The sequence below is a fragment of the Grus americana genome, chromosome 1 (assembly GCF_028858705.1).
Source record: "Grus americana isolate bGruAme1 chromosome 1, bGruAme1.mat, whole genome shotgun sequence".
Lineage (NCBI taxonomy): Eukaryota > Metazoa > Chordata > Aves > Gruiformes > Gruidae > Grus > Grus americana.
In genome coordinates, this window is record NC_072852.1 from 87,464,857 (window position 1) to 87,486,126 (window position 21,270).

At 45.1% G+C, this 21,270-nt stretch overlaps 1 protein-coding gene across 3 annotated transcripts; it reads right to left on the minus strand.

Annotated features, from left to right (window-relative positions):
- Positions 1-396: 396 nt before the first annotated feature.
- FBXO40 (F-box protein 40) lies at positions 397-21,230 on the minus strand. Of its 3 annotated transcripts, XM_054818746.1 has the most exons (6): positions 21,079-21,230; positions 20,902-20,982; positions 19,095-19,204; positions 17,096-17,182; positions 7,941-9,839; positions 397-4,902 (listed from the first exon to the last, which is right to left on the minus strand). In XM_054818746.1, exons 4-6 carry the CDS (start codon positions 17,102-17,104, stop codon positions 4,705-4,707), a joined length of 2,106 nt encoding a protein of 701 aa, XP_054674721.1. In that variant the 5' UTR covers positions 17,105-17,182; positions 19,095-19,204; positions 20,902-20,982; positions 21,079-21,230; the 3' UTR covers positions 397-4,704. The 3 variants fall into 3 exon arrangements, 2 of the variants coding, with proteins under 2 accessions (XP_054674721.1, XP_054674734.1); XM_054818759.1 differs by lacking the exon at positions 20,902-20,982 and having other exon boundaries at positions 21,079-21,223; XR_008576149.1 differs by lacking the exons at positions 19,095-19,204; positions 20,902-20,982; positions 21,079-21,230 and having other exon boundaries at positions 397-2,064; positions 2,768-4,902; positions 17,096-17,256.
- Between the last annotated feature and the right edge of the window lie 40 nt (positions 21,231-21,270).

Genomic DNA, 21,270 nt, shown 5'->3' on the forward strand with positions numbered 1-21,270 from the left:
AAATCCCTCTGTAGCTACCTGGCTGAACATCCACAAGACTATTAAAAATAGGTGAAGAGTAAGGAGAGAGATCGGCAAGGAAAACTCTTCTTCAAATGTTTGTATATGTAATGCAATATCAACATGGAAAATGGATTTTTAAAAGAAGAGAAAGTTTTTCATATAAGTAAATACCTGAAGAAGGAGAAAGTGGCTGTGCAAAGAAGATGGGGTCAAAAATACAAAAATAATTGTTGCTGATACATAGCCTTCATCTTCAACCAGGAAAATTATACTGAAGAGTGGAGCAGAGGAAAGGAGTGTAGTGAATATGAAGGTACAGGAATTACCACATCTGCTTTGAAAATAAAGCAAATGTTAATGTGATGAAACAAAGAAAACAAGCTAAGACGTGGATTTTGTTGGATTTTTTTAAACCATAATAATTTTTATTCTTAAGAAAGCAACAAGGAGTTACAGAGTGTTGTAAAATAACAAACACAGCTCAGATAAACTTCACCTTATCTGTGCTCACTCAGTTTTGGGAGTTGGAGGCCTGGCAAATAATTTGTCCCTCCAACCTGGAGTTACAGTACCTGTCAGTAGATGACCTACCCTTCCACCCCTTAAGAATTATCATCTGCCCCGTGGTACTCTATAACACTGATTGGGAATTTCCAGCCCCTTCCTCAAGAAGAAGCATTTATCCAGAAATTCTGTTGTTGGCAGCAAATGATGAGCGTACAGGAACATCAAAATCTGTGACTCTTTGTGATTTTACTGTGGGCTCTCAGCTCACGTGTCAACAACTCGCTGGCTGAATACTCTAACCCAGAAGAGAGGCTATGCCACAGAGGGAGGTCCACTGTATAAATTGCAATTCAAAACAGAGTCTGCGTTTCACTGAGTTCACCAGGCTCATCCAAATATCTTACTTTGTCAGTTGAAACTAAGTAAAATAAAAGAAATTCTCCATTCGTTTTATATCTCCACTCTCCTAAATGTCACTCCTATCCTCTTAGTGTCTGTCAAATTGAACCGTTTCCTCCTAAACCGTTTGTAGCCGCGTCACCTCTTCCACATCCCACTTCCCTTCATTTGCGTGCCCTTTTACCTTTCTCCACTTGCCTCTCCCCAGTGACACCTACAATCAGACAGGTCTCCTCTGTCCAAACCCATTACCTTTCCTGTTTCCTGTCTTTATGTCCTCTGGTCTGGAGCCTTTTTGCCCTGCTCAGACGTCTCTGACTTCCAAGATGCCATCATTTCAGTTCCCATTCTTCCAACAAGAGGAAATGCCGCAAAACATGTCAGCCTGGAGCGTGCAGAGTATTGCTCTTGCCATTCACAAGACTTGTGGGCAGCACAAACGGGGTCAAATTTAGGAAGAGTTTTAACTTTCCATCGGTCAAGTTACAAGCTTAAACTAGGAGCCTAAGGACTTGCCCAACCCAAACCAAAGCCACTTGGCTTTTAAATAAGCCAGTGTTGTGCTCACCAAGATAATCAGGACAGACAAATTCGGTTCCTTGCAGCTCCCCAAAGCTTCCACCGACTCTGCTAATGAGCAGAACCATCGACATTGAGCTAGCTTGGCATGCATCCTCTGATTAATTAAACTGCATCCGACACCAGCCCACAGCTCTCCACTAGTGTTAAATGCAAGATTAAGTAGTGGCTACCAGCTGACATTTGCCAGGTGTGTAAGCACCGGCATAAGGGTGATCTCCACTTCCCTGTACAGCTTTCCCTCTTCCAGGGTCAGGTTAACCAAACTAACCTGAAGATGACTCTGGATTTTCAGCTTCCACTGTGTATGCTGAAGGTTACTTAACCAAATTTACAGTTTACAAAAGTATACCTATATATTCACAGGGGTGAATTTGTCTCTCTCTCTCTGTGAATTAACAGCCTGTGTCTCTCCAGCAGTAACAGAAGGAAAAGGATCCCTTCTCCTAGATGTTGTATATGCACCCCGTCCGATCCCAAGAGGTAGAGGTTGCGACGTTCCTATCTCCGACCTGCACTCTGAACCACCACGTTTGCAAAGGTTGCATCCTCCCTGTAGTCTGACTCCGGCACCTCCTGCACAGGGAAGAAGCAGGATCAGTGGTAATAAGGCTGGAACTGAAGTCATGCAATCTCCAGGAGCAGGGAGATACAAGAACAAAATCCTCTGGCATCGACAGAAGGAAGCCAGAAGTGGAATAGCAGCGGTGATGGTGACACTGGCACTAAAGGTAAAACGAGCCCAATTCATACCTAACATAAGCCACAATTTCAGGGCAGCTACACCAGTTTACAGTGGCCAAGGGGCTGATCAGGTGAGAGATGGTTCACAGGTTCAACTTTTTCATGGTCTCTTACACCAGCCTTGAGCACTGACTACTCTGAGACCCTATTATTTAAGCATCTTTTTTTTTCTGCCTCCCCAAATTATCCATAATTTTGAGTGAGTCCATTTTTAAGCACCCAGCATAGATGCTAGCACCTAATTTTTGGACATACATTTGCAGATACCATGGTCTGCAGCTACATTTGGGTGCTCAGCATCTTTCAAAATGAAGTACATGATATGCAAAGGATGAGGCGCTGATGTAGAGACCAGTCTAAGAAGTCTGGCTGTATGTTCTCACCTCTGTCAACTTCCCTGTGTAAAACAGAGGTGATAATATTGGGCAACTTATATGGGATGTTTTAAGGACAGGTGAACTTTTGTAAGCAACTTTGAGGGATGGCCAGCTTGTTTTTGCCCGGTGGATTAAGCCACAGGATGAAGGATCAGTACCCAGCTTTAACTGCTCCTGACCCAGTTTAGGTTCCCTGCGTTCATTTGCTTCGGTTTCCTCTGCATAATACTGGGATGCTACTTGTTGTGGTTTCCACAGGATATCTGCATGGACAAGTTTGTTCTCACGTGTAAAGCATTATGAGACTTCCCAGAAAGGATCTCTAGGGACAGAAAACAGAATAGCATTAAAAAAAAAAAAAAAAGTAACTGCTGCTACTCCTGCTCCTGGGACCAATCCACTGTCCCCCACAAGTCAGATGATATGCTCCTGAGGGCATGTGTCTGGAGAAGAAAAACATTGTCATATGGTTAAAAATCTTACAGGGACCACTTAAGCTGCAAGTGTAGACAAGGACGAGCTGCACTCGGCATGGTTTCGGTCACCACACAATTCATGCCTTCGATTACCAAGTCAGCTCGGGTTCATCAGCAACCTTTATCAGTAAGAGAGGGCTCCTTCTTGCATAGCCGTCTCATCCCAGATCTGCACCGAGACCAGGGGTGGCAAGTGTGGCGTGTGTCCGTCCACCTGGGCTAGTTTTCACCTCGCCAACGCAGGTGAGGAGAACAGTGGTCCAGGCCAGCAGATGCCCGAGCTCCTGGTGAGGTTCTCCTGCCTGAGATGGTGAGATGAAAGCCAGACCTCATGTCCCGAGCTCGCACTTCTAGCTACGAGCTTAAAAAAGAAAGGGTCATGAGTTGGCACCACTGTGGCTGTGCAGTGGCTGTAAGCTGCCGAATTGGTTTACGGCCATTTCAGAAGAATCCCACCCACCACCACAACGATGGCATTTCTAACTAGCGCCTCTGAAATGGGTTTAAATAGTGTAATAAGACAGACGTTGTTGGTAGCATGCCTGCTTTCTCTCATCTGCTGCCTTAATAAGCCCATTCAGTTTTTAAATTAGTGTATTTATTAAAAAATAAACCACATCCTAATCACTCTCCTGCTCTGTAAAAAAAGAAAAAATTCTTATACTCCAGCCCATTTAACTGAAGCAAACATTATCTGTACTGTTACTGAATGGGTTGCTGAATGTCTTTTCTTCTACAGAAAAGAATAATATTTATTTGACATATTGTTTACAGTTGCTTACAATTACAATTTGCAATTTACAACTGCAAAACTGAGTAGGTAAGGCATTCTATAAATTACTTCAAATATTCTTTGTTAGCTTTAATGGATTTTTAAATAAAACAGAGAAAGTTGTTAACTGAAAAATATAAAAAGTCATTTGAGCCCCTCAAACTGTTTGCTAGTTGGTTATTTCTAACAAAGAGCATGTTTACTTGCTTTGGTTTGGATTGAGTGCTCCCATGAGCTCAGCTGTAGGCTTGTGCCTAACTAGGCACTCTTGCCTGAATCGAGGTCCTAAATGATGGTCTGTGGCTGCACAGTGAATTCCTGAGTCCTCACTGGAGTTCTAATTAATTCACTTAATTCTGGGGGGTCCTTTTCTTTTGCCCACGTCTCAGAACAGACTAGCAGTCCCTAGGTCTGCCAGGCAGGAGGGCATCTACCTGTGCTCCTAGAACTTGGCTTTCCAGCCAAAACTAAGGTGTTTCGGACCTAGTCAAGCTAGGTGCTCTTGCTTCTCTCAGGGACATGGTACAGGAGCAGCAGCCTGCCTTCAAGGCTGCGAAGATGCTGTTTTCAAACAAGATCCTTATTGCTTTCTTCGGGATGCTGTATTAAGCAAGGAACAGAAACATAAACAGAAAGCACATGATATCAGTGAGCAGTGGATGAAGTTTTAACAGTTAAATTAATGCGGGGGGAAAAAAAAAAGATGCAGGATGTTTCAAACGCAGCTGGGGAGAAGCCAGTTTTGTACGCCCAAAGGAGAGTTGGAAGCAACAATCTTTACACCCAAATTCCCAAATCTTCTTTTCAAGGGCCCTGAAAAGAGTGTGGCAGAGGGGAAGCAGGTTGTTCAGACTCTACGCTTGAAAGTAGAAACTAAAGTCTTCTGAGTTTGCTCTCGAGATTCGCACATGCCTGTCAGCAGCACGGGGTCCTTCTTGTGCTCCACTTGGTAGAAGGGACAATTCTTCAGGTGCTCTGACATGCACGCGACGTCGTTGCGCTGCCATTTGTTAACTTTGGAGAACAGGCTGCTGAACTGCCAGATCTAATATGGGAAAGGGGAGAAAAATTCGGGAGAGAAAATGGGAACGTTGGTAAAAATAGAAGAGGATTTAAAAAATTTATATACGCTTATAGTGGGTGTGCATTACTTGTACCGGACAGGCTAGTGAACATCTGATTGTGCAGGGCTGGCATAACAAGCAAAAATGGGGTCTGTATTGTTATGTACCTTGTACTTGCTGGTTTTGCGGCTTTAGTTATCACCTGCCATTTTTAATGGGAAAGTACTCTTCTACAGTTTTTGGTGCCAATCCAGTGCGGGGTATGAGGAAATCCAGGACACCCAACCACCGCACCTCTGTAGAAAACTCCATCACATGTACAGTGTGATCCAAGATGTTTATAAGGCAAAATGACTACAGCATGTTTCTGTGATATATATCTCAAAGAAACCTGACTTCATAAAGACCTTCCAAAGCATCTTATCAGCAACTTCAAACTAATTAACATTACAACACTGTTGTTACTCACCCCACCCCAGAACAAGCCTGGGAAATCTAAGATTAAAGTTATTTCTAGAGGACATGCAAGCTTGAAAAAAAAAAAAGTGTAGTTAAAATTTTCTGATTCTGTTTGCAGTGGTATGATGTACCGTTTAGTGATATACTACCATGTAGGGATAAGACTGTGATTAAGTCACTTTAATATTTGCTGTATACCATTAAATCAAATGCATTTTTAAAGTCATAGTAGATTACTTCTCCCTAAAAATGTTTCTTCCTATGGAAGAAAGACAGTATGTGGGTGTGCTACACTTAAGATTACCTGACCCTCTCCTAGTCCTAAGTAATGATAGCTATTATACACAGTAGTCAAGAAATTCAGACTAATTACAAACAGAATGTTTTCAAGCAGAGCCTGTGCATTGGAAACAAGATTCCTGTGTGGTCAGTACAGAGAGCTAACATGAAAAGAGTTAGACAGTCCTTAAATTCAATGCTGCTGGTTTGAAATTGCCCTGCAATAACTGAAGTTAATTGCTGTATGATTGCTCAGCCGGAATGTCTTCCTTTTACTGAAGGAAGCCACATCCTCCAGTAAATTATTTCAGTGGCTAATTCCTGTTTTGGATTGGGCTAATTCAACTTGCAGCCACCAAACTTTGTTACACAGATTTTGAATTCACCACACTTCATGTTTTCTTTTAATAGAGAGTACTTTCTCTTAATAATGAGTCATAAACTGCCAAGCTTCCATTTGATAAGAATCAATGGGTGGAGATCTTCAGGGGTCTGTTTGAAAGCCAAGTCCTTAGATAATTTCTGGGAGTCTTCCCTGGATCTCTAAATTATTTGTTCCTAATTCTCTGTCTTGTCTGCTTGGTCATGCTGGGGTGTCTCATGTTATTCTTTCAAACAGTTTTATGTTAGAGCAGCTGCAAGGCTATCAGCTAGAAAAAAACACCTGTAATAACTATTGTTCAACTAGAACTTAGACTGAGCTGTGTTTACATATTTCTTTCAGACTGCCTAAACTCGGTACTGGGTCTGGTCTTATTCAACATGTTCATCCATGACCTGGACGAGGGGACAGAGTGTACCCTCAGCAAGTTTGCTGACTATACGAAACTGGGAGGAGTGACTGACACACCAGAAGGCTGTGCTGCCATTCAGCGGGATCTGGACAGGCTAGAGAGTTGGGTGGAGAGGAACCCAATGAAATTCAACAAGGGCAAGTGTAGGGTCCTCCATCTAGGGAGGAACAGCCCCAAGCACCCAGTACAGTTTAGGGGTTGACCTGCTGGGAAGGAACTCTGCAGAGAAGGACCTGGGAGTCCTGGTGAACAAGAAGCTCTCCATGAGACAGCAGTGTGCTGTCGTGGCCAAGAAGGCCAATGGTACCCTGGGGTGCATTAAGGAGAACGTGGCCAGCAGGTCGAGGGAGGTTATCCTCCCCCTCTACTCTGCCCTGGTGAGGCCACATCTGGAGCACTGTGTCCAGTTCTGGGCTCCCCAGTTCAAGAAAGACATGGAACTACTGGAGAGAGTCCAGCGGAGGGCTACAAGGATGATTAGGGGACTGGAGCATCTCCTATATGAGGAAAGGCTGAGAAAGCCTGGAGAAGAAGACTGAGAGGGGAGTTCATCAATGCTTACAAATATCTAAAGGGTGGATGTCAAGAGGATGGGGCCAGACTCTTTTCAGTGGTGCCCAGTGACAGGACGAGGGGCAATGGGCACAAACTGGAACACAAGTTCCATCTGAATATGAGGAAAAACTCCTTTACTGTGAGGGTGACCAAGTACTGGAGCGAGCTGCCCAGAGAGGTTGAGGAGTCTCCTTCTCTGGAGATGTTCAAAACCCACCTGGATGTGATCCTGTGCAACCTGCTCTAGGTGATCCTGCTCTAGCAGGGGGGTTGGACTAGATCTCCAGAGGGCCCTTCCAACCCCCACCATTCTGTGATTCTGTGAAACAGCCAATAAGGCTGGTAATTTTCCAGCACAAACAGTGGAAGACCAGCTTTGCTGAAAAAGGCTTCCTGTGCCCATGCTGCTCCCTCAGGTGCTCACAACGCAATGAGTCAGACACTGATGGCAATCCTGTGAACTACTAATGATGAAAGCCCTTGGGGATTGATGCGAATGTCTGAGCTCCTTTCACAGCCACGTCTCCTTGTTCTTTACCTTTTTGGTGTTCTAAAGCATGTTTTAGTTTTGACATACCCTAGATCAGCTTGTAAAGAATAAAAAACAGTATGAGCTTCAAGTTTTTAAAAAATTAATGTGTAACCTTTAAATATAGGGAATTCTCAGTTCCCAGTGCCTAAAAATGGTGCACATGCAAACACGTATCCAAGACAAGCTTGGAAGGAGACTTTCAGCTAGTCAGAAGATGTCCATTTACACCTTCGTACCTTTGCATTCTACAGCCCTGACCCCTGACAACTGTGGTGCAAATTTACAACCTCAGGAACCTTCCCCATATCTGCATGCTTATATGCAGCATCCCTTGCCATGCTTGTGTTTTATCTGTAGAAGACCCATGGCTGACTTTTTTCCCAATGTCATAGTCACTTGCCTTTTTGCGAGCTTTCCATGAAGTGCTGCCATGGGAATATCTTTTTTTCTCCCAGACCAGCAGGACCATTCCCCTCTCTTGAAGAAGGGTGGCACAGATGTCCCTCATCAGCACTGACACTTGCGACAGCTGAGATAAACTGAAGCTGTCCAGGAACCCTGCAATGTACTTGAGCACTTCCACTGGGAGGCTGCTAAGTGAGTCTTTATTTCTCCCTTGACTAGCCTCTGTGGAATTAGACTTCCCTGATTCAGCAAGGAGGGTGTCCACCTCTGGTTTAATAGCAAATGTCTTGAGAGGCTGGCTGTATATAACCTTGGCCTTAAGTCCATCGGGGCGGAAGTGATTTTGAACAAAAGTACATCCCAGGTAGGCCAGTGGGCAGCGATGCTGGAACCACCCATCCAGACATGACTGGATATCAGCGTGCACATTCTTGAAGTGGAACGGGAATTCGTCCCTCCTGAAGAAATGACTGCAAGTGAATGTGAAAGCTGAACTGCTTTTGTTGTGTCTTCTGGTTACGCTTTCAGTGTAGAGCTCCACGTGGAGTTCTGGTGGGCTTTCTTCATCCAGAATATCTGCTAGAACTGCATTGGAGGAGAAGGGCTCCAGAGGAAAGCTGTATGTCTGTGTGGCAAAATCCACAAAGAGTCCATCGATACCCCTTGCTTCAGAGATCTCATGGCCTTTCAACTCTTTTTCCAGTGCACACAGTAGTGTGGCTTTAACTATATTTGCCTTAGGTAGCTCTTCTAGGTTTATTCCCAATTCTGAGGTATCCACCGACTTGTCTGAAGTTGGTATCTTGTGGCCCAGTGCATCTCCTAGTCGTGCTCTTTTGCCACAGTAACTAACTGGCACTTTGAAGGTGTAGACAGTCTTCACCTCCTGAGCTTCCAAGTTCCCATAGACAAAGTCTTTTTCTTTGGGAGTGCAAGCAGCTAGCTGGCCAAACCGGATGAGCATTCCCCCATGATGTACCAGATACATGTTGTAATCACCTACACCAACTTCCTTCTTCAGCCTCTCCAGGACCCCTTCTTGCCAGGGAGCCAGTCCTGTCATTTCTCTATTCTGTGTTACTTGTTCAGTCTTTTGGTCCTTTGCCTCTTCTGCACCATCAGGTACTTCCTTTGCCTCCTCTGTGGAGCTGGCAGCACGAGGGGCTGACACTGTTTTCTTGGAAGCCTCCTCCGTCTTTTGTTCTGCACTGGCTGCTGAGCCTGTTACCTTGCAAGCCAGGAGCTCTTTGCTGAAAATATTCTCCCAGGTTTTGTAACTCCCCAGATCCATTCCCTCTTTGTCCTTTGCCAAATCTTCACGTTCACGTTGGCTAAGCTCGGACAACTGGTCGTCACCCTCTTGGGGACCACAGGCTACTTCTCCCACAGCACCTTCTTCCCCACCCATGGCTTCATCCATCAGCTCTTGCACTTCATCTTTTTTCCTCCACTCCGGAAACAAGTCGGCTATTTTCAAAGTCCTGAAAAGTATCTTCTGGTCTCTGAGAGCCAAGGCTGTGTCCAGATACTCTTCGCTGAAGGTCTCCTTCATAATGTTCTTGTGGAGGGTTGTGTCTGAATCCACGTTTGGCCAGCGATTCCACTCCATCGAGCAGCAGACAACGCTGGCTGGACAGACCTGGAGGTGTTTCGCCAGCTTAAAGCGGGCCATGGAAAAAGGGCAGCCATAGGCTAAGTTGAGGCAGGAGACCTGCTCTAAGGGACAGAGCAATTGGTGCTCCTCCTCCTTGCACATGTGGAAGGTGGCCCCGCAGTGAAAGCGGCAGCTGATCACCATACAGGAGACAGAGGGCTCAACTGGTGCACGGCAGTGCCGGTTGAAACATCTCTCACAGTGACTGTGCTGCCCAGGGGGAGCTTTCTGAGCCCGGTGCTGTGTGTAGCAAAAAGACAAGAAGACAAGAGTTATTGCCTGAAGGAGCAAGAATGGCCACAGACCCTCCGTGCCCGTGCTTGGTTTCTACGCGTTAGGTGCTCACATGCATTCCTGGCGGGAATAAGGCTGCAGGCAAATGACTGCCAGCTCCATACGGTTACGTATCAGTGCTGATCCCCATGGTACAGTGTGGCCTGACAGCAGCACGGATATAGATAAAGTCCTTACTTGTTAGCCCAGCAGAGGCAGCCAGGTTTGGGAGTGAGCTCTTTTCTGTCCCAATATTTACATCGGGTCTATCTATACCAAGCTGCTGAAATCAAGACTGTCAGAGGCACAGTGAAGGAGCTTCCCACCTCCTCAATGCTGTTTGAGTAGGAAAGATGATGTTTCTTTTTCCTCTTTAGAGAAATTAGCTGGTCATTTGGCCTACATGTTTTGTCATCCCCCCATAAAGACATAAATGTTGCACAAAAAGAGCCTCCCTTTGCTCTACAGCAGCAAGGCTGAGAGCGAGGATTATCTTCATGATCCCAGTTCCCAGTGTGCAAAACAGCTTGGGTAAAGGCTAATTTGCCTGGCCTTCTTTACTTTGCTTTCCTGATATACCCTTACACTCCTAGCTGATGCCTGCATGTTGTGGAATAGAGACTGCAGGGGACTTTCCTTCAGGCAGGTTTATTTGCTACATCCACTTTCAGGTGTCAATACCTGGAATTAGGTGATGCTTTGGTCTGCATTTTGGACAGAAGCTCCAGAGTGCAGTGGAGGCTTGTTACAAGGTTATACTCAGCCAGTTAAATCCATTTTCTTTCACTTTTTTTTACAAACTGCCTTTCACCTTTCTTCCCCTTGCTGTCACCAGTGAATGCCGAGTAGATAGGAAGGAGGGGAAGAGGGCAGGTGTGGTTTATCACTTCCTCAGCTCAGCACCACAGTATGCAGTTAGAGCAGAAGGGGAGTGACAAAGGTCTGACCTCAACAGAGCTTTTCCCTTCCTGCGATGGAGCAGGGGAGAGGTCAGCTGTGAGCATACCTTTGACAGGGTGCCTCTTTGAGGAAGAATCCATTTTTATTCCTTTGGGATCTATTTTAGAGCATGATCCTACAAAACCCGGTGACCACTGCTCTACTTTTTCAGTTCATCCTATGTGCTTCTGACAAATCAGTGTCAAACACTACCTGGAACTGAATAGGGGATCCTGAGTTGATCATGCTTTAGATTTGGTTTATGAAGGTGTTAGTGACACCACAAGGGGCCAGAAAACAGGGGAACAAGTCCCAGGCAGCAAGTAATAAACAATACGCTGTCTCCATTCCATAAATTCAGCTGCCAACAGGCAGCTCCATGAATTTAACATTTTGCAACCAACAGACTGGATTAAAAGAATGAGTTGAGGATGCCAAAACAAATGTTTCAGAAATTTCAACCAGCTTTATTATATAAACAGGCTAAATGTTTTTTAAGGAAGACTGCATTTCAGTTCTCACATTTCCATATTAACGTGGTTTCAAAATATATATAAAAATTTTTCCTCTCCTCCCTTTAAAAACTTTTGATATAAAGAAGACATACAATTTTCCTGAGGTCAAACAACAAAAAACGGAAGTACAAGAACATGATGTATGAAAATCCTTATATAAAAATCACTACCAGATTACTAGCTTTTTGTCAGAACAAACCACTGATCTGCTTTCCTTTCATTATTGTGTTTTTTGCTCTTTCCCAGTAAGTCAATTAAATCAGTTCAATTAGTAAAATTAATGCACTTAAGAGGCCTGCTACCAAAAGTTCTCAGTTGCCCTTGCTCATATCTCTACCCTTGCAATAATTCCAGGCAATAGCTGTTAATCCTTCCTAAAAATGGGAAAATAGAAGCATAGAGTCCAACAGCAAGTAAATGGAGATGGTGATTATCATGAGACATGCCTTCTGTTGTAAAAAATATCAGAACATAAGAAATGACATTCTGGGTCAGACCAGTGGTCCACCCAGCCCAGCAGTCGTCTTCAACAATGTCCATAAGAGATGCTGTTTAGGGGGAACATGTAGGACCTCCTGTGGTGCTTTTCCCTCATACACAGTTGTTGGATTAGAGAACTAGAGGCTGCTCAGTCACTACTTGGTGCTGCTTCTCTGGAGACATTCAACTGGTGTCAGTAACTTGGCCCAAAGAAGAGCTGCTTCAAGTAGAAAACTCCTAACCTCGGACTTTCTGCTCCTTGCTGTAGAGGCTGCGTTCCAGCTTGGCTCAGCCTACTGCAAATCTTTATGGAAGGGAAATAGCTAATGATAAGAAGGAACTGTAGTTCTGTTTCCAAACAAGTTTTCCCACCACACTTTCTATGCAGTAGGAACTACCCAGCAGAATCTCATTTGGCTTTTGGAAAAAATATACATGACCAGTAAAATAATTTAGACTTTTTTTTTTTAAATAAGGTTAAAGAAAATACAGTAATATAATTTACCTAGATGTGACTGCTTTTGAAACCCCAGGCTTAAGTGACCAAGCCTCTGTGCTGCACGGGAAGCAGGCTCAGGCTCAAGGGGAAGAGATGTTGCATGAAGCTGCTTCCTCTCTCTTTCTTGAAGGCACTGTCTTAACTTCTCCTCTTTCACACCTTCACACCCTGGCAATGGAAGTCATGAACAATGCCAGAGAAGAAAAGATGTCTGGGAAGGCAATGCCTGTGGGTTCTGCACAGCGGTGACACCGAGGTGCTGGTCAGGGTGGTCCCAGCCAGATCCAGCCCTTAAATACATGTGGTTTAGGATGGCATCTGTCCTGCTTTAGGCTGTTTAGTTACATATACTTCTATGCGGCTCAGAGAAGGAGGAGATACAGATGGATTTATTTCACATTGGCAGCATCCTTGCTGCTCTCATTCTTGTAGCATTTTGCTGCAAATATAATCTCTAAAAATAGTCCCAGCTATGACTTGCATAAGGTCAGAGGAAGGCTGGGTACATTACACTGCAATAAAACCATGAATGTGTGAACAATACTTTCCACTGCAAAACCAACTCTCGGAGAGAAATAATTGATAAATAAAAATAAATCTGAGGCACAGGCCTTATGGTTCTCCAAAACCACAGAAATGACTGATTGCAAAGTTTCTGGAGAGGAGCCTGCTTTCACACTGCTGTATGCTGAAGTGAACCCCATCCGAATCATGTGTAAAGAAAAGACAAGCTTTGTTTATGAAAAATGACTGTATCAGAGCATTCAGATCCAGAACCAGTCTTCATCATTATTCAGGTATTTTTTTAGTTGAGTTTACCTCATCTCTAACTTGCATATGCTGTTCTTTTCAGACAAATGATTTCTATGCCTCTCTTCTCATTGTCAAATCTGTGAAGCTGGAGAACAGGAAGAAGGGAGAGAAATTTTTTCTGATATTTATAAGGGTTTGAATGCTGCTTCCATTCTGACATGCCAGTAATCAGGAGCTCTGTATTTTCACTGATAATCTAGTTAGCTCGGTGGTTTAGTTGATGGTATTGTTGTCAATACACAAACTACAACTTTCAAAACCCTGAGCAGAAAGTTTACAAATTCTTGCCCGAGTGAGTTTGATACATGACATCCAGAGGCAGGTGATGCACAGATATGTCAGGTGATGAAACATTTCTCTAAACATGTACACTTCTTGTTTCCCTGCAACTTGGAAAATTTCCTAAGAGCTGGGTTAGAAAAAAAAAAATCAAACCAGAAATGCTTACTTGAATCATGTTCAAGCTACTGTGGAAAGAAAGGATGGAAATTACAGTCCACAGTCTATCCACTTTGGTAAATCTTTATTTTTAGACTGTCATGACAGCAAATCAAGTAAGGTTTAAAAATACACAGCTGCTATTTTAAATGCAGATATGTCCGATTCTGGAGCAGATCTGTTCACTGACAATAACTTACAGTTTATAAACCAATTACAATTTATTTTCAGTAAATATATATTTAACTCAGTTGCAGTCAATGATCCAAAACAATACAACTGTTTTCTTATTTGGTATTTGCTATAGGTGACTGATCATATGACATACTAATGACATATTGGAGCTCTTCTCACAGAACCAAGGGATGCCTCCCATTCTAAAGAACCATCAAAAAGGGCCACCAGAAATGCCAGATAATTACCTTAAAAGTGCCTCTGAGATGAGATTGCAAAAGAACATAAACCAATCTTTCTAAGGTTTACAATGTGATAAGGAGCTCTTAAAAAAATCTCAGGAAAGTTTGCATCCACATGCTGGAGCTAAGAATGTTAAACTTATATATAAAGTTATAACAGAAAAATATTTTCAAGGAATGTGAATACTTTTGGTGAAGTGTATAGGGCAGATAGGAGATATTCTCTATTTCTTTTAATCCTTGTTACTCACTATATGGTGTTTATATTATTTTTAGCATGCTATTTAAATCCTGAGGTGAATACAGAGTTATTAATTTCCTTACAGGGTTTTTCAATATATTTACTATCTTAGTATCTGAGGGGGTTCACAATCAATAATGAATTTATCTTTGCAGTACTAGAGATGCACTTGAAGTTAAAAGATACTATTACTTCTATTTGGCAGACATAGAATTAAAGTATAGAAAGATGAAAATAAATAGAATTAAAGATAATACTTTATATAAACAAAACAACATAAACACACTAAGCATGGAGATACTCAGGTTCTGATGTTTCACTTGCAGTTGCATGCCTCCTGCACAAAAGCCTTGGCAGAGCCAGCTGTAGAATCACATTTTCTAGGAGAGCATCTAAGTCTCTTTAAACTAGAGATTTTCTTCTCTTTTAATGCAGTGCTCTTCCTCCATCACTACATACATAACAACCTCAGCAAGAAATCAGGCTTGGGTCTCCTTTTGCTTCATGGATATATTTATTTCTTGGAGCTGAGGAAGAAAACACTACGCCATTGGAAACTGTACTGTACCACATTTGTACGTGATTCTTGGGAGCATAAATTTTCTAAAGTCCCGTCCATTGATAGAAAATAAAAAGCAAATCCAAGAATGCCACCATGGTGACCCCTAAGTGAGTCCAGCTCCACATCTGAACACCCACTGCAGGGCCAGCTACAGCTTGAGCGACCGCCTTGGTGTTAGGCATAGCGGCTCACTGGCCATCACGGCATACCTGCTCTGCAGTTGCCATTCAGATCTTGCATATGTGTTGGCAGCCACACTTTAAATGAGTCAGGCAGTGAATATGGTACAGCCCAGGGTAGGTGGACAGGGAGAATAAAAGGTATAGATGAAATCTGCATCAATAATACTAAAAAATTTCTAGCAAGCATGTGCAAGACAGTTTCTTTGAAGCTCAGACCTTGAACAAGTCCATTTGGGCTTTATAGGGGCACTTCAGTTCCAGGACAATCCTTCTGGTGAACCTCAAATCCCCAGTATAAAACATGCAGAGTGGAAAGTTTTTCTGTGAGACAACTGACCTGTTAGATAAGCCCAAAGATGGAAGGATGATGCTGTGACAATTAGGGAGCTACTCCCTGTATTTTCTAGCTGGGGATCAGCTTGCTGAGGCTGTGGTGTTTCATGGCAATAACCACTCACTGGTTCAGAGTTACTGAACAGGTTGGCTTTGCTTTATATGGAAGAAAATATGCTTTAAAATTACAGGGATAGAGTAGGTCCACAGTATAATGCATCAATCAGGCATGTTCCTTGCTTTTCTTCCAGAGCACGTGTGCTGCTCAGGTTCCCACAGCAGCCCACCAGCTTCTCTTCAGCTCCCTAAACCTGGCATGCAGGACTGTGGAGCTCGAGAAGCTGTTGTACCATCAGGCCTCCCCCTCGCCTGGTAAATCTGTGCTGCATGCACGCAGTAAAGAGGCACCAAAACTTGCCTGTCCAGTGAAATGCACTAGGGCTGTTACGGGAGGCGTAGGGGAGAATTCAGAGCAGTGAGGCACAGGTAACACAGGGCACTGCTGGTAGAAACCCCACACGGAACTCCCCACTATGAGACCTGAATCAGCAATATTTCTTGCTCCTCCCTACCTGGTGTAATGTAGCCGTAGCTCACCTGAGACAAACCCATCCAAAAAGTCCAGGTGCTGAAGTGGTCCCCTGGGCTGGTGGTATGGTGCGGGGCAGCCCAGCAGCAGGATCTTGTGATGGGCATGTTGGGGAGTTGTGTGGGAGACAGGCGGGACAGTGAGAAGGGGGAGGCTGTGGCATGGAGCTGCTCTGCTGCTCCTCGTGCATGGGAGGGGTCCCATGGCTGTCCTTGGTAGAGACACAGTTAGGCAAACTCTCACTTGGCATCGATAACTGGCAAATGGGTTTGGTTTTGGTCTGAGTTCAGCAAGTGCTTTAAAACAACAGGATCCAGTTCAGTTGCAGTTTGAAAAAAAAGTGAACAGTCCAAGCAGGTTTTGGTTTGGTTTGGTTTGCTTTGGGGTTTTTTTTTGGTTGGTTGGTTGGGGTTTTTTTTTTTTTTAATTTGGGCTCAGGTTCTATTTTGTTCCCTGGTAATAATCTCATTAACATACTTTTCTGAAAACTTCTTGAGATAATCTGGTGAATGATTTAAGCAAAATAAAAAAGAAAGCCAGCCCAAGGCAGATGACCAGCATAGAGAATTTCAAGGCTGTTGGTCAAGGTCTCAGTCATAAAGCAAAAGAGAAAAGATTCCTGAATAAAAACTGCTAAGCAGCCACAACTCTAAATGGTACAGTAGTACCTCTAACACTTGTGATTCTTATTTCATCATCTTATTATTCACTCTGGCCTACAAACATATAGTTTGCAGTCTGAAGGTACAAAACTCACTGGATTTTAAGTCTTAGCATTTTTGCCAGAAGATTGCTCTTGCCTCTCCTCTGATCCTTACTGTATCTCCTTGTCTTACTTCTCTCAGTTTCTTGAAAATTACAGAAATTGACTTTTTTTAATTTCTCATCTGTCCTGCTACTGAAGCTCCCATCTTAGACTCAGCTTTTTAGTTTTTTAAAACCCCAGATACAGTGCTGCAAACCATTGCTAATCCACTGAATATATTATGGAGGGTTTTTTTTTTTTTTAGAGTAGCATGTCACAGAAGCGTTCACAGATACCAGCTGCCTCTGTTTTAGAGTGTCATTTAAGACATCTTGTGTCTGATTATTCTACTTGATCTTAATTACTAAGGCTGTTTTGAAGACGTCTTGATTTTCGTAGCTTGATACAGTAACCATTACATTGCATAAGGTCTGACCAATAAAGACTCCAAGTCTATTTACAAAGCCTTACCTTAATCATAGAGTCCCTGTGTGTGTACCAAACACTTGCTCTCCTGGTTGTGCTCAGCTGGGTTGAAGTGAGATGGGTATGGGAAAACTGCAAGCAAAGAAAGAGAAGAGAATGGGAGGACACGGAGCAAGCCCAGGCAGAAACATCAAGTAGTTTTGGGATGTTAAAAATAAAACCCGTGCATGTGACCACGTAGCTCAGCTTACAGAGACGTCTCTTCCACTGTATTTGTTAACACTGTCACTTCTGGAGTGATACTTCACAGAGATGATGCAAGAGGCAGAACCAATAATACCCCGTGCCCACTGCACGAGAGGAGAAGATCAAAACCCTTTCCAGAGCCCTGTATCAGTGCCCTGCCACTCTCTGATGGAGGTTTGCCCTTTATGACTTGACTGCCCTTGGTGCCCACACCAGTTTGTGGTTTCTGCTGTTGTAATTGTCGCCGTGCCCCTGGCTCCCATCGTCACTAACTCTAGCAGCTGGTGCAGACAGTGATGATGGATTTCTGGTCTGTCTGGGCAGGGGTGGGCAGAAGGACAGTGGGAATGGCTCGAGCAGCCGGGCAAGTCTGCCTGGCCGCCCCTCGGGGACCCCCAGGAGAGTCCCCGGCTTCAGCCCCCCCCCACTGCACAGTTAAAGGGTCCCACCAGCCACTGGGAGGAAGCCTTAAGGGTGCAGCTCCCGGCGTCACCCTTCCTCAGCCAAACCTGAGGGTAGCACCAAAGCAGAGCAGTCATGTTTTACTGTCAGTGTGGACCTCTTAACACATTTCATGGTGAGTTTCATGGTGAGCATTTCATGTTCATGGTGAGTACAGACATACAGGTACTACTACCACATGTCAGTGAGGTTCAGGGGTGCAGATGGAGCAGGCGTGGCTTCTCCCTGATGGGTGCTTGCCCCATCTGGCTGCAGAGACATCTCTCATGACTCTGCTGTGGTATGCAACCACTTTTTTGCCACCTCAGAAACACAGAAAACACCTTTTAGCTGTGGCAGCGGCAGCTCTGAGATCCTAAGTCATGACAAACTTGTTGCTTTGCCTTATCTTTCTCTGTCCCTATCTGCGAGTCCCCAGTGACTCTCATAGTTTGAAACAGTGCAGACAACTGTGTTTTCATTTTTAGGGCTGAACAAAATGTCAGTAGGTGACAACCAAGGCTTGCTGGTGCCAATTGTAATTTAGTAGTGCTAAATATGGCTAGCAGTCTGGCTCCGTGGCCTTTTTTAGAAAGGGCTGTATTATCGTGATACCTTTTCTGTCATCCCATTGCACTGGGGAAAACAAGAGGCCAGTGGTAATATGTTTACCCTGTTCACTTCCACCTTGCAACTCCAGTTCAGGGTCATTCTTCAGCCTTCAATGTTGTCATTGTCCTTTTAAACTGCGTTTAAAAGCATGCTGCTGTGTGTCTCACTTTTATATAAAGTAAAAAATTCTTCTCAAAATTCTATATTACTGGTTTAGGAGTAAAGTCCCCCAGCTGAATTAACTCAGATTACTAAAATACTTAGGGCTTCAGAAGTAGCTGTTGTCAGAAACGAAGATACCTTCTGTCTTAATTTTACTGGTACCTGATGTCAGCCTGGTTTTAGATCTCTACGTTTCCAGACAGTCTGAACTCTGGTGCCACTTTTTACTGCTTCCGTGTGTTGCTCGGTGATCATGCAGACCCAAACAGCCTGGGCAGCCTCATGTAACACAAGCCCCCTGAGTTTTGCAAATCCTTGCCTGCAGGTGACAGCTGTACTGCAAAAAGGCATCACCTGTGGTGGCCTTTTAGGGCAGGGTATCACAAGACATGCAGAATGAATGTAGTTCACTGTGCCTGAAAATGTGTACGTGGTGAGGAGAAGGGAGCACAAAAGCGAAGGTGACAGGAAACAGGAATTCATCCTTGTACCTGCAGCACACCATTGTATTAGCTCAGCTGCACCTGAAACCAAACTCTCAGCAAAAACAGCAGAACTTGCAGATCTCTGCTGCCGCCCTTACCTGTGCTAATTTGATTCAAGGTATCTCAGGAATGCCAACCAATACTGTAACCAGACCTCCTGCTGCAGTATAGATGTCCTTACTGGTAGGGTGTGAGAAACATGAAATCTCTGAAAGAAAAGTGTAACTGTTATTTATTTTTTGATGCAGATGCTTTCGGAGAAAGCTGTTGCCTGTCTGCTTTAATCTCTTATCTCAATTTTGTGGGTAGAAATACTGTGCTACATAGAAGCCCTATGAAATAGACCTATTTATACTATATGTATGTCATATTTGTATATGTATACATATACATAAATATGTATACAAATATATGCATCTGTCAATAGGGGAAAATCGGGCCAGATCTGGTTGCCTGAGAGAGGCGAGGCTGCTGTAGTTCCATGCCCCCAGGTCCAAGCAGTTGCCAGGCTGAGCTTGTATTCCCAGTAGGCATCCACATATATATCACATGTATACATGGCTGGCCACACAGATATCACGGCCAGCCACACAGAACACTCACATGAACACAGGCAGCGCAAGCAGCCTCATCCCACCGCCCCCCCTATAGCTTAGCAGGATGGAGGTCCACTAGTGAGCATATGTGTATATATATTTATACACACACACACACACATATGCACAATGTGACTCCCTCCAGCTGCTGGGCTCAGACAGTCCACCCAGTAGGTGCCCCTTAGTCCCAGTCTCCCCAGCAGCTAGCCCCCAGACATAGCAGCCCACAAGGTGACAGCCCCACTGCAGTTGCTGGTACAAATTGTCTACCTCCCTGCCCCAGGCACAGATACCCAGAGATGGCCAGGACTCCTGTGGTCCCCCAGTACCCAGCTCCCCCATGGTGCTCTGGCCCCCCAGACCTGCCTGGGGACCCCCAGGCCCCCCAGCCTCTTCAGCAGCTGCTGTGACTCCCTCAGCCCCCTGGCAGCCGGCTCCTCCCTTGCAGCCCCCTCCCAAACCCCAGGCCCCCTTGCCAGCTGGTCCGGCTGCACCCTCGCTGCTGCTGACACACTCGTCTGCACACACATGCCCATGGGCACACGGGCCCCAAGACCCAGCCCAGCCGATGGCATCCAGACCCGCATGCACCCCTTGCATGTGGTAATAAGAATCCCTCGCCCAAGGCAAAGTGAGAAAGGAGTTCAATGAGAAGATGGGACAGCGCAGGGCATGGCCAGAGAAACCATCTCAAATCATTTACATGCAACCAGCCTGTTTCATTCCTGTACCCCTCTGTTTTCCCACACTCATTCCTCCACAAATCACCTAGACTCCTCCCTTTCCCACCTTTGGGTCCTCCCCTAAGCATCCCCTAATCAGTCCTGTGCAATCCCCAAACGCTCTTCCCCTGCATCCTGTCGTGTATATGCAGCGACCCCCCAGCCCTAAAGGTGCCCTGGGGCTGAGGCTCCCCTGGGATAGCCCCGGGAGGGGCCCGGACAAGGTGTCCCTTCGTCTGAGTCCATAATTTGGGTTCCCATCTGCCATCATGCCCCTGTGCTCCTTGAGATGGGCCTTTGGTGGTCTGATGGCTCCTGGGATGGGCCTGGGAGCAGCCCAGCAGGGTGCTGTTTGGGCTGCCCCTCCTGCTGTCATCTTCTTGTGCTCTTTTTTGGGTGTGCAGACAAGCTTTTGTATGTATCTATTTCAACAATACCATGTTGACTAGCAGCTGTTGTGGCTTTTCATGCTAACTATGAGACCCGCGACCACCACTGCTATCTATTATTGCCACTCTGCTGCATTCAGTCTTACTACCATACCACCATCCATGAAACCGTGAAATGGCTTCGCTTTTCACCCGTACCCCTCAGTGCACGCAGAAGACAGCAGCGCTCCGCTTGTGGTGTTGTGATTTCTGGTGACGCTGAGGCCACAGCTAGGTAACCTGCATGGCAGGAAGCATTAATTAAGGTGGAAATATCAGCTCGTTAGGTTATCCCAGGCTGTAAAAAGCCCCTGGAGGGGTCCCTGTCCCTTTTACCGCTGTCTGTCACGAAGCTCCCTTCCAGCAGCGCTGACAGGCGGCAGCTTACGGCCCGCGGCCGCCGGCGGCCTAACATCGCCCTGCCATTCACCGCTCCCGCGCCATTGCCGCCACGGTCCGCAGGGCAGCGCCCGGCCGCCACAGCCTCTGCCTCCCCGCCCGCGACCCGCCCGACCATCGCCCCTCAGC

What these genes read in the sequence shown, in the direction of transcription:
- FBXO40 (XM_054818746.1), bottom strand. An exon ending in CATGGAAAGCTCGCAAAAAG is followed by an intron (nt 4,903 to 7,940) that starts GCAAGTGACTAT and finishes TTCCCATATTAG; the next exon opens with ATCTGGCAGTTCAGCAGCCT.